This window comes from Salmo trutta, chromosome 15 (assembly GCF_901001165.1).
Source record: "Salmo trutta chromosome 15, fSalTru1.1, whole genome shotgun sequence".
Classification (NCBI taxonomy): Eukaryota; Metazoa; Chordata; class Actinopteri; order Salmoniformes; family Salmonidae; genus Salmo; species Salmo trutta.
The window spans coordinates 11,087,878-11,099,628 of NC_042971.1; the positions used below are offsets into that span (position 1 = coordinate 11,087,878).

The window sequence follows — 11,751 nt, forward strand, 5'->3', positions numbered from 1 at the left end:
GAGAACTTGTGGTCAATCCTCAAGAGGCGGGTGGACAAACCCCACAAATTCTGACAAACTCCAAGCATTGATTATGCAAGAATGGGCTGCCATCAGTCAGGATGTGGCCCAGAAGTTAATTGACAGCATGCCAGGGCGAATTGCAGAGGTCTTGAAAAAGAAGGGTCAACACCGCAAATATTGACTCTTTGCATGAACTTCACGTAATTGTCAATAAAAGCCTTTGACACTTATGAAATGCTTGTAATTATACTTCAGTATTCCATAGTAACATCTGACAAAAATATCTAAAGACACTGAAGCAGCAAACTTTGTGGAAACAGGAAGGACTGTCTGGAGGAAGTCAAGGGGGAAGTCTGGAGCAGAGCTTGCCAATACGGAGGTCATGACCCTTAATAGAATATGGAGTCATGGCTTGGTGTGTCGACCTCTTGTGGTTGGTATCAGTCATGAAAGTTTGTCTAATAAAAAATAAAAGTCCATTCATCCATTGTCAGGTGGATGAATGGACCCCCCCTTCACTCACATACTGGATTTGATACATCACTGTCTTCCTTGTAAGATCTCATGTTCAGTAGTGGGAGAAGTACCCAATTGTAAAGATACCTTTAAAAGAAAATTACTGAAGGAAAAGTGAAAGTCACCCAGTAAAATGCTACTTGAGTAAAACTTAAACTTAAAAAGCATTTGGTTTTAAATATACTAAAGTATAAAAGTAAATGTAATTTCAAAAATATACTTAAGTATCAAAAGTAAAAGTATAAAGCATTTCAAATGTTTTATATTAAGCAAACCAGACGGCATCATTTTCTTTTTTTAAAGTTATTATTTACAGAAAGCCAGGGGCATGCTCCAACACTTGCAAAGGTCCTAATGGATATTTGCAATTTATCGCCGTAACCCCAAACTTTTGTTGGTGGAGAGAACATTTTGCTCTTTTAAAGAAAATATTCTGCAATTCAACACATTTTGCCCTGTCTTTTGTGTGTTTACGATACCTTGGGTGTCGTAGACTGTAAATAAACAGGTAGAGGGCCCAGGGTGTGTAATCTGGCCATGATAAATACAAGATTTAGATAGCTGGTTATTTACTACTAATATGGGCTAGTTGATCAACTGGACATTTCTAACAGGTCTGTCAGTGAATGAAATTACTAGAGGAAAACTGTCCATGCGCTACCAAATGTCTAAATTGCACATTCCAGTATAACAATTCTCAACAGCATGCTTTTTAAAAGCCAGATTTTTTACATAACATATATTCATTTATTTACTTTAGTCGAGACCTGCAGTCTGTATTGACCCTGTTCTGGGTCCAGATCCGGACCGCTGTCCGTATTGACCCTGTTCTGGGTCCAGATCCGGACCGCTGTCCGTATTGACCCTGTTCTGGGTCCAGATCCGGACCACTGTCTGCCTATTGAGTATGGCTGGCCTACATGCTATCACAACCTCTTCCGATAAAATGAAATGCACAATCGGTCACAAATCTAGAACTACAAATGTAACCCTTCCAATGTAGTTCTTTGATAGCTATTCTGATTCTAGCCCACTATCTCTCATTCCAAGAAGTGTCTTCTTGAACCCTGGGTCCTTTACCTTTAGGTTTACAGTCTCAGCCTCTTGTTCAGCACCAGTGGGTAAAGTCCGCCTCTGGGGAAGATTATTAACCTGGCTAATCTGGTCCCCTCAACCCCCGTACAATGTGCTGTTCTACTCCTGTATCGGGCTGAGGTCACAAGTGTTGAGTTGAGAGAGCACAGAGAAAAGCAGCCTTACCCAATACCCAACAATCCATCACAAGGACTTGACAGCCCAGAGGAAGCAGATGCAGCACACAGAGACACAACCAGACCACAAGGTAAACTCTTCATTTACTACCGTTTCAATACATTGATGAGTTTAGTTGTTAACGTTTGTAAGTGTACATTACCTGGCCTGACAAGATCATGATTATGGGATGTTCATATGTGGTGTGCTATGTTTTTATTTCTATCAAGTGTAAAGTTGAGCTTATTAATGTTATCCTATTACTTCATTCCCACAGTGTTTCTGTTGTCTTTTTTGGTGAAATGACCCTGTGGGGGGAAAACTGTTTACCCTGCTCAGACTAGGGTCCTTATCGCCATGATGTCTGACTGACTAACTGAACTGAACTTGTGGAGGATGGTTCTAGCTGAAACAATGCTTTTTCAGGGCATTTGTGGCTATTGACATGGGGCAGACACAATACCTGCTGGACCCAAACAAACAAACGAACAAACGTGGAAACACTGAATTGTGTTTTACTTCCAGGGTGTATGAGAGCCTTTGTCATCGATGAACGCGTGTCTCTGCTTCCAAGATTTGTGTATGCCAAGTTGCCAACCCAATCCAAAATCCGTTTAGATGTGTGAATGTCTCTGGTCCTCCCTCTCAGAGTGATGTCGTCCAGAGTCAGACAGAGGAACAGGAGCAGAGTGCTGAGGGGGGGAAGCTGGCTGCCGAGCAGCAGAAGCAGCAGCCAGGCTTTGACATGATCTACACCATAGAGGATGTCCCGCCGTGGTACCTCTGCATTCTACTGGGCCTCCAGGTGCACAAATACACACACGCACTCTTTCACACACACACACCTCGTTTTCATGGATGGTTTCATCAGTAAGGCTCCACCTTTCTCTTGCTCTTTTGTGTGCTCTCGTTTCCCGTATATCTCTGATTAACACTGCGTCTTTGATCACAGCACTACCTGACGTGTTTTAGCGGGACCATCGCTGTGCCCTTCCTGCTAGCGGAGGCCATGTGTGTGGGAAAGGACCAGAACACCGTCAGTCAGCTGGTGGGAACCATCTTCACCTGCGTGGGAATCACCACACTCATACAAACCACCTTTGGAGTCAGGTGTGTGTGTGTGTGTGTGCATGTGCGCACGTGTATGTCTGCTAATGCTTATCATGCACCTGTGTTTCATCTTCGATTTGTAGGTTACCTCTTTTCCAGGCCAGTGCTTTTGCTTTCCTCATCCCTGCTCAAGCTATCCTAGGGCTGGATAGATGGAAATGTCCCTCTGAAGGTGCGTCCCTCAATCCCAACCTGTGTGAAAAGAATAGGGCCCAGTCACAGACAGAACCTCACTAATGGGCTGTTGTTTCTGTCTGTCTTTCCACAGAGGAGATTTATGGGGACTGGAGTCTTCCTCTGAACACCTCCCACATCTGGCACCCAAGGATGAGAGAGGTACTTCCTGCTTCTTTTCAGTGGGCCTCCATCTTGTGGTCCATCCTTCTGAACTGTAGCATCTCTCACTTTAATTGACATTATCTGAGACATCATGTAGACATAACTAGGATCCATAGATTTTCCTGGTCAGGTCACATGGTGGTCCTCCACATAGGCTGCTGCTACTGTCTATTATTTATTCTGTTGCCTAGTCACTTTACCCCTACCTGTACATAGCTACCTCAATTACCTCATACTCCTACACATCAACTCGGTCCTAGTACTCCCAGTATATACAGTTCATTCGGAAAGTATTCAGACCCCTTGACTTTTTCCACATTTTGTTACGTTACAGCCTTATTCTAAAATTGATAAAACTAAACATTTTCCTCATCAATCTACACACAATACCCCATAATGGCAAGGCAATAACAGGTTTTTAGAAATCTTTGCAAATTTATAAAACCAAAAAAAAACATATCTTGTAAGTATTCAGACCCTTTGCTATGAGATTCGAAATTGAGCTCAGGTGCATCCTGTTTCTATTGATCATCCTTGAGATGTTTCTACAACTTGATTGGAGTCCACCTGTGGTAAATTCAATTGATTGAATATGATTTGGAAAGGCACACAACTATTTATATAAGGTCCCACAGTTGAAATTGCATGTCAGAGCAAAAACCAAGCCATGAGGCAGGATTGTGTCGAGGCACAGATCTGGGGAAGGGTACCAAAAAATGTCTACGTCATTGAAGGTCCCCAAGAACACACTGGCCATCATTCTTAAATGGAAGAAGTTTGGAACTACCAAGACACTTCCTAGAGCTGACCGCCCGGGCCAAACTGAGCAATCGGGAGAGAAGGGCCTTGGTCAGGGAGGTGACCAAGAACCCGATGGTCACTCTGACAGAGCTCCGGAGTTCTTCTGTGGAAATGGGAGAACCTTCCAGAAGGACAACCATCTCTGCAGCACTCCACCAATCAAAGTACAGAGAGATCCTTGATGAAACCCTGCTCTAGAGCGCTCAGGATATCAGACTGGGGTGAAGATTTACCTTCAAACAGAACAACAACCCTACGCACACAGTCAAGACAACGCAGAAGTGGTTTCGGGACAAGTCTCTGAATGTCCTTGAGTGGCCCAGCCAGAGCCCAGACATGAATGAACCCGATCGAACATCTCTGGAGAGACCTGAAAATAGCTGTGTAGCAATGCTCCCCATCCAACCTGACTGAGCTTGAAAGGATCTGCAGAGAAGAATGGGAGAAACTCCCAAAATACAGGTGTGCCAAGCTTGTAGTGTCATACCCAAGAAGACTTTAGGCTGTAATTGCTGTTTTTTGTTGCAAACATTTAAAAAAAGCTGCTTGCTTTGTTGTTATGAGGTATTGTGTGTAGATTGATGAGGGGAAAAAAACAATTTAATCCATTTTAGAATAAGGCTGTAACGTAACAAAATGTGGAAAAAGTCAAGGGGTCTGAATACTTTCCGAATGCGCTGTAGCCATGTTACTTTTACTCATTATTGTTATTCATTATTCACTGTGTGTTTATTCCTTGTGTCAATTATTTTTTTTTTTAAATAGAAATAGTATCTTAACTCTGCATTATTGGAAAATGACCCATATGTTAGCATTTCACTGTTAGTCGACACTTGTTGTTTATGAAGCATGTGACAAATAACATTTGATTTGGCATATCTAATGATAATAACAGTTGGTTTCTCTCCCATGTAGATCCAGGGTGCCATCATAGCATCCAGTACAGTGGAGGTGGTCATCGGGCTGGTGGGTCTCCCTGGTATCCTGCTGGACTACATCGGGCCCCTGACCGTCACCCCCACCGTGTCCCTCATCGGCCTGTCTGTCTTCCAGACAGCTGGGGACAGAGCCGGCTCTCACTGGGGCCTCTCAGCACTGTAAGAGCACAATCCATCCTTTGTCTATTGAATCCACCCCTTCCCTATAATGCATCCTCTCTGTGGACTCTTTCCATCTGATCCTCTCCACTTATGCTTACACTTGAGATCCAACAATGTTTTCTGAGTTTGATAACCCTCTAGACCGAGGGCATGTTTTTCTTACTTCTGTTCCTCGCTTCTATAGCAGAAATGGATTACTTTGACAAGGGATTGAGACTCTTTATTGTCTTCAATCCAAGGTCATTGAAGCTATTGAATCTAATCACATACTATTAACGTAGCCCTTCACACTCGTATCCGTATACGGGTTGAAAATGGCAGATTTGGGCACTGATAATCGCCTGAATTGGAACGCAGTGGCTGTACAGTACCATGCTACACATGTCAGGGCTCTGGCTCTGCGTTTCACAGCTGTGTAGGGGTTTTGACTGACAGACGCTCTGAATTTGAGCACCTTGTGCGACAAGAGGTTCCCCCATCCCTCCTGCTAATTGGGAAACTTTTGCAAATGTTTTGTTGTCCGAGTGAGGGAACTGCTGCACATTAAGATGACTCTATGTATTTTGAAAGATGAGACGTGGAGGATTCTAATAAATACCGCTTTGAAGTCATAAAAGCAAGCCTAACACCTGCGGGGTCCAAATGTGCACTTCCCATTTCCAAATCATAAAACTCATGTCATATACAGTACAGTGTCAACGTGTGCATGATCACTGTGCTTGGCGTACAGTTCCAAGATGACATGGCGTCATACCCTGGGTTGTTCTGAACAGAATGAGCCCATGTTTGTTCATTGTGAAGAAAATTTCCCGCAGCGCGCACACACCTGAATGCGCTCATGACTCCTTTCTATGCATATCATAATTACGACCGTTTTTTTCTGAATTGCCTTGTGAAAGCCTAACACTGTAAGATCGTATTTTATAACTTAGCTAGTCATGTTGGCAATAGAACAAGCTTTCAAACCATGCCCACCTTACCCAGATTGCCATTTATAATGGAGCGTTTTTTGGATTGCGTAAACAACAGTAATTGTGTGATGGCGGGGGATGGATGTCTTGTGTTCCAAACGACTGTGGTTGTGTCAGGTGAACTGTTGTGTCAGGTGAACCTTTGCTCTAATTCTTTTCCCATTGTCTCCAAAGTGTTCCCTTTCAATTGCTACCATGGTTATGGTTATGGTAGCAATTGCGGTCCCGTGTGGCTCAGTTGGTAGAGCATGGTGTTTGCAACGCCAGGGTTGTGGGTTCGATTCCCACGGGGGACCAGTACGGGGAAGAAAAAAAAAATGTATGAAATGTATGCATTCACTACTGTAAGTCGCTCTGGATAAGAGCGTCTGCTAAATGACTAAAATGTAATGTCAAATGTTTTGCATTTGATTTTCATATTTCTTCTGTAAGAAACATTTCAATGTAGCCCTATCCGTACAAGCAATTCCCACGAGTGTAAATGGTTCATTGCTTTTCCCCTGTTTGATGTCTTTGTTTGGGTTATGTTGTAGCTATATCACTGCCTTACTTTTCCTCTGCGTCTCCCCAGGTGCATCTTCCTCATCGTGCTATTTGCTCAGTACCTGAGGAACTGGTCCTTCCCTTTCCTCACCTACAACAGGAAGAAAGGCTTCGGCATCGCCAGGTTCCAGATCTTTAAGATGTTCCCGGTTAGAACCAACAAACCACATATTTGTCTCACAGGGATGTTAAAAAGTCCTCCGATCCATGCTAATCAGATGTTCTCGTGTGGGGGCACGGACTAATATTCATCAAATACACCAAGCTATTCATTCACAGCACTTACCATGCCACTCCAATCTTGAGAGGTATAATAAAGTCTCATCTTAGGCAGACTTTATTGCATTTTCCTCTGTGTTACTGCCTTAATCAGTGCTGCCAGCCAGGTCATGGGGACATTGTCAAGGCCAGGCTATATAAATGACTCACTGTGATAGATAGACATTACCCCTGTGGTCTGTTTCACCATTACGTTAATTCAAAGTATTAGCTTCCTGATGAAAAGGGCTGTAAGAATGGGCACAGAATAGGCCTACATAACAAGCTCTATGATTAGATTGTATGATATGTCATGCTGTTCCCCTTCTGTGTGTGTGTGTGTGTGTGTGTGTGTTTGTGTGTGTGTGTGGTGCTGGGTTTAGATTATCATGGCCATCATGTTGGTGTGGCTGCTGTGTTACATCCTGACCCTGACCGACGCGCTGCCTAGTGACCCCAGCAAGTACGGACAGAAGGCACGCACCGACGCGCGCGGTGACATCATGACCCTCTCCCCCTGGTTCCGGGTCCCCTACCCCTGTAAGAGGCCAGCCTTACCGCCATTGTCTCTCACACTGGGGCAGTTTGGACACCTGAGCTAGAGCAAGGGTCAAGTTAAGAAAGTGGATGACACTGGCCATTTATGATCACCTTTAGAATGACCTTTGTATAACATTTTGAATGGTTTAAATGATCTGAGTTGTCATCCGTTGCCGTTGCCTCCTGTCTGGCTGCATAGGGGAATGATTCCAACTTGTGGTGTTTGTGTGTCCCTGAAAGGTCAGTGGGGGTTGCCCACGGTGACCATCGCCGGAGTGCTGGGCATGTTCAGTGCCACACTAGCTGGCATTGTAGAGTCTATCGGGGACTATTACGCCTGTGCCCGCCTCTCGGGGGCACCTCCGCCACCTGTCCATGCCATCAACAGGTGAGCATCGGTCTCCTACGCCAGAGTTTAGATTTCGAACCTGGACCTAAGGCTCTGACATGAACCTATGTTCGAGATAGTCCTCTATGGTCAAGCGTGTGTGTGTCTGCGTCATTCATTATCCTTCGTGTCTTGTCTTTCCCATACTAGGGGTATCTTCACAGAGGGGGTGTGCTGTGTTATAGCAGGACTGCTGGGTACAGGAAATGGCTCCACCTCCTCCAGTCCCAACATTGGAGTCCTGGGAATCACTAAGGTTAGGAAGCTTAGCCCCTCCCCAGTTTTTACCAGACACGTTGTCTTCAGTCTATTTACTTAAAACACATGAGTGTACATGTGGAATCTCAGATGTTGTATTTATGTCTTGTTCAAGTTGGAATCAGCAATAATATCTGTTTGAAACGGATAAAACGCTTCTTAACATGGTCTCTAGTGCAAGCCCTTCGCCGCAATGGAAATCAATTGTTATTATTTCCACATAATTATTGTCTAAGGGTCTACTCATCTTTACATATACTGGTATGTTACTCTGGTGTGGATTAATAATCAATGAACTGCAACTGATACTAAAGGTTGCACAGTTCACATTGAGTCATGTTGTACTATGTCCCTAAACACAGGTGGGCAGCAGGAGAGTGGTGCAATACGGTGCAGCCATAATGTTCCTGTTAGGAACAGTGGGGAAATTCACTGCCCTCTTCGCATCGCTGCCTGACCCCATTCTAGGTGGCATGTTCTGCACCTTGTTCGGTGAGTCATTGGGAGAATCTCAATTGTATACTTCTCGCGTCCTCTCCCCTCGCGTCCTTCTCAAAACCCATTGGAGGAGAAGCTCAGAGGGGAGTGACCTCTGGATTTCTTATCCAATGGGTTTTGAGAAGGATGCGAGGAGAGAGGAAGCAAGGAGTATGCAATTGAGATTCTCCCACTGTGTTCTGTGACTTCCTAATACAGATTCCACACACTGCATCATCTCAGTCTCGGCCACCAGGGGGCAGTATGATCACAACAAACTCACTATTTCAGAAGGGGGATCATATTATGTTTGTAGCTAGAAACACAGATAACCAGTTAAAATTATGACGACAATAACCTTTTCCACCCCTCTGTTGTTTGTGTTGTCTATGCCCTGCAGGTATGATCACGGCTGTGGGCTTGTCCAACCTGCAGAGCGTAGACCTCAACTCCTCTAGGAATCTCTTTGTCCTCGGCTTCTCCATGTTCTTCGGTCTCATGCTGCCCAGTTACCTAGACTTGCACCCTGGCTGCATCAAAACAGGTGGGCTGCACATTTAAAAGGGTTTTATTGATCAGAAGTTCAGAGTATGTGTACAGTTAGACTGGTATGCGGGTTTAGTATGGTTTTGCTGCTGGATATTATGTTGATGTTATGAATAATGGTTAGGATAATTCATTTGGTGGTAAATGTTTCATTGCCCTCAGGAGTTGCAGAGGTGGATCAAATCCTCACAGTGCTCCTAACCACTGAGATGTTTGTCGGAGGCTTCCTGGCGTTCGCTCTGGATAACACCATCCCAGGTATGCATGCTCTATAAGAGTGCAACCTCATCTCGTTAACAGATGTCAAATGCACAGCACCTCCTAGTCACCTCATCACACACGGATCGAAGGGATCCGTTGCTTTGTGTTTGTTTACAGTGGGTGTCACCACGACATCACTATGGGACACATCAATCCTTCAAACTGTTGCCTGTAACTACCAATGTTTGTTTATCAAATCAAATTGCATTTGTCACATGCGCCGAATACAACAGGTGTAGACCTTACAGTGAAGTGCTTACTTACAAGCCCTTAACCAACAATGCAGTCTTAAGAAAATACCCCCCCCAAAAAAGTAAGAGATAAGAATAACAAATAATTAAAGAGCAGCAGTAAAATAACAATAGCGAGGCTATATACAGGGGGTACCGGTACAGAGTCAATGTGCAGGGGCACTGGTGTCGAGGTAATTGAGGTAATATGTACATGTAGGTAGAGTTATTAAAGTGACTATGCATAGATAATAACAGAGAGTAGCAGCAGCGTAGAAAAGGGGGGGGGGGGGGCAATGTAAATAGTCTGGGTAGCCATTTGATTAGCTGTTCAGGAGTCTTCCGGCTTGGGGGTAGAAGCTGTTTAGAAGCCTCTAGGACCTAAACTTGGCGCTCCGGTTCTGCTTGCCGTGCGGTAGCAGAGAGAACAGTCTATGACAAGAGTGGCTGGAGTCTTTGACAATTTTTAGGGCCTTCCTCTGACACTGGATGGCAGGAAGCTTGGCCCCGGTGATGTACTGGGCTGTACGCTCTACCTTCTGTAGTGCTTTGCGGTCGGAGGCAGAGCAATTGCCATACCAGGCAGTGATGCAAACCGTCAGGATGCTCTCAATGGTGAAGCTGTAAAACCTTTTGAGGATCTGAGGACCCATGCCAAATCTTTTCAGTCTCCTGATGGGGAATAGGTTTTGTCGTGCCCTCTTCATGACTGTCACACCATGATTGGTGTGCTTGGACCATGTTAGTTTGTTGGTGATGTGGACGCCAAGGAACTTGAAGCTCTCAACCTGCTCCACTACAGCCCCGTCGATGAGATGTGTCATTGTGTGTGTGTGTGTGTTTTGTTCATGTATACTTGTGCGTGTGGTCTAAACAGGCACAAGGAAGGAGAGAGGGCTGTTGGACTGGAAGGCTGATGAGGGCAGTGGAGGAAGCTCAGCAAACATACATACTACTTATGACTTCCCCATTGGAATGAGCTGCGTTAGGAAGACCAGCTGCCTGCGCTATCTCCCCATCTGCCCCAGCTTCCAAGGCTTCAGGCAGCGCAGACGGAAGGACAGCATGCAGGAAAACAACGAGGATGAGCTAAGAGAGAGGACTGAGAGTATACGCATGGACACAACAATTACCTTGGCCTGCACCAAAGTATAGTAAAAGTTCAATGATTCATCTTTTAGATAATTTTTATTCTGAGGTGTGATTTTCACAGCTATTTATTGTTTTGGACACTTACAAATGCACGATGTTGCATTGTTGTGACTGGAATATTATTTACTAGAGCACATAACTCACCATTTATCTTGGAGGTTTGGTCTACCATCGCCGTTTTTTTACTCACCACCACGTTTTTATAGCATCTATTATTGGTCTACGCTGAAGAACGAAGAGCCATATATTCAGACACATACTGACCTAATGCTTGTATGTAGACTGTATCTGAAGAAGCAGAGACAACATTAGCAGTGTTTTTTTTGTATTTTATTAAGTCTTTCTTGTGTACAAAATGAACAAGTAATGATAGTGTCTCTCTTCTAATGATCTGAACTCAATCTGAGGCAAAGCAAAACAGTTATGATATAAAATGAAAGTGTAACATATTGAAACATTCCTATTTTTGACTACGTTACATGTCTGTTTACATGATTAAGTGTTACAATAAAATGTTAAACAGATTAGTGAGAGGAGAGCTGTAAGAAAGAAAACCCACATGCTTCTAAGTCAAGATGGTAATTGTACTGCATTAGCTGAGAGAGACTGAACAACAACACTGCACAGATTGGAAGACAAAAAGGTGCAGGCCAAGAGGCTAGGGGTCTATTGCTCTATCAAGGAAGTACAGGATCAGAATCTTTATGGCTGTTCGGTATTGATTTCACTGTGACGTGATGAAAGATGTTGAATTGAATTTCCCCATCCACATTACACCCAGAACCTTTGTCTGCCAGGGCCTCTGTCAATAGTGGCCATTGCAGTCTGCCCTGGTGATGAGTTTTTAATCTGACGACAGCTGCCCTCTCGGCTTGTCCAGGCCACTCTCCTCAAGTAAACAATGGTGAAATGTAAAAGACAACAAAAGCTTACAAAATAATTCACTCTGTGTAAAAAAAAAATAGCACCCACTCAAAATCGAATTTCTCCTTTGAAAATAGCAAAAG

At 44.1% G+C, this 11,751-nt stretch overlaps 1 protein-coding gene across 1 annotated transcript; it reads left to right on the plus strand.

The window, feature by feature from the left end:
- The first annotated feature begins 1,693 nt into the window (after window positions 1-1,693).
- On the plus strand, window positions 1,694-11,266 carry slc23a1 (solute carrier family 23 member 1). Its single transcript, XM_029690373.1, has 14 exons — window positions 1,694-1,861; window positions 2,420-2,575; window positions 2,723-2,880; window positions 2,964-3,052; window positions 3,149-3,216; window positions 4,936-5,117; window positions 6,663-6,783; window positions 7,276-7,432; window positions 7,673-7,820; window positions 7,971-8,076; window positions 8,441-8,570; window positions 8,956-9,099; window positions 9,264-9,359; window positions 10,470-11,266. The coding sequence occupies exons 1-14, from the start codon at window positions 1,829-1,831 to the stop codon at window positions 10,745-10,747; spliced, it is 1,866 nt and encodes a 621-aa protein (XP_029546233.1). The 5' UTR covers window positions 1,694-1,828; the 3' UTR covers window positions 10,748-11,266.
- Window positions 11,267-11,751: the final 485 nt, after the last annotated feature.

Excerpts from the sequence above, each read along its gene's own strand:
- slc23a1 (XM_029690373.1), top strand. The coding sequence starts at position 1,829 with ATGCAGCACACAGAGACACAACCAGACCACAAG. Across the intron at positions 2,576-2,722 it reads GCATTCTACTGGGCCTCCAG|CACTACCTGACGTGTTTTAG; the intron begins GTGCACAAATAC and ends CTTTGATCACAG. Across the intron at positions 9,100-9,263 it reads CCCTGGCTGCATCAAAACAG|GAGTTGCAGAGGTGGATCAA; the intron begins GTGGGCTGCACA and ends CATTGCCCTCAG.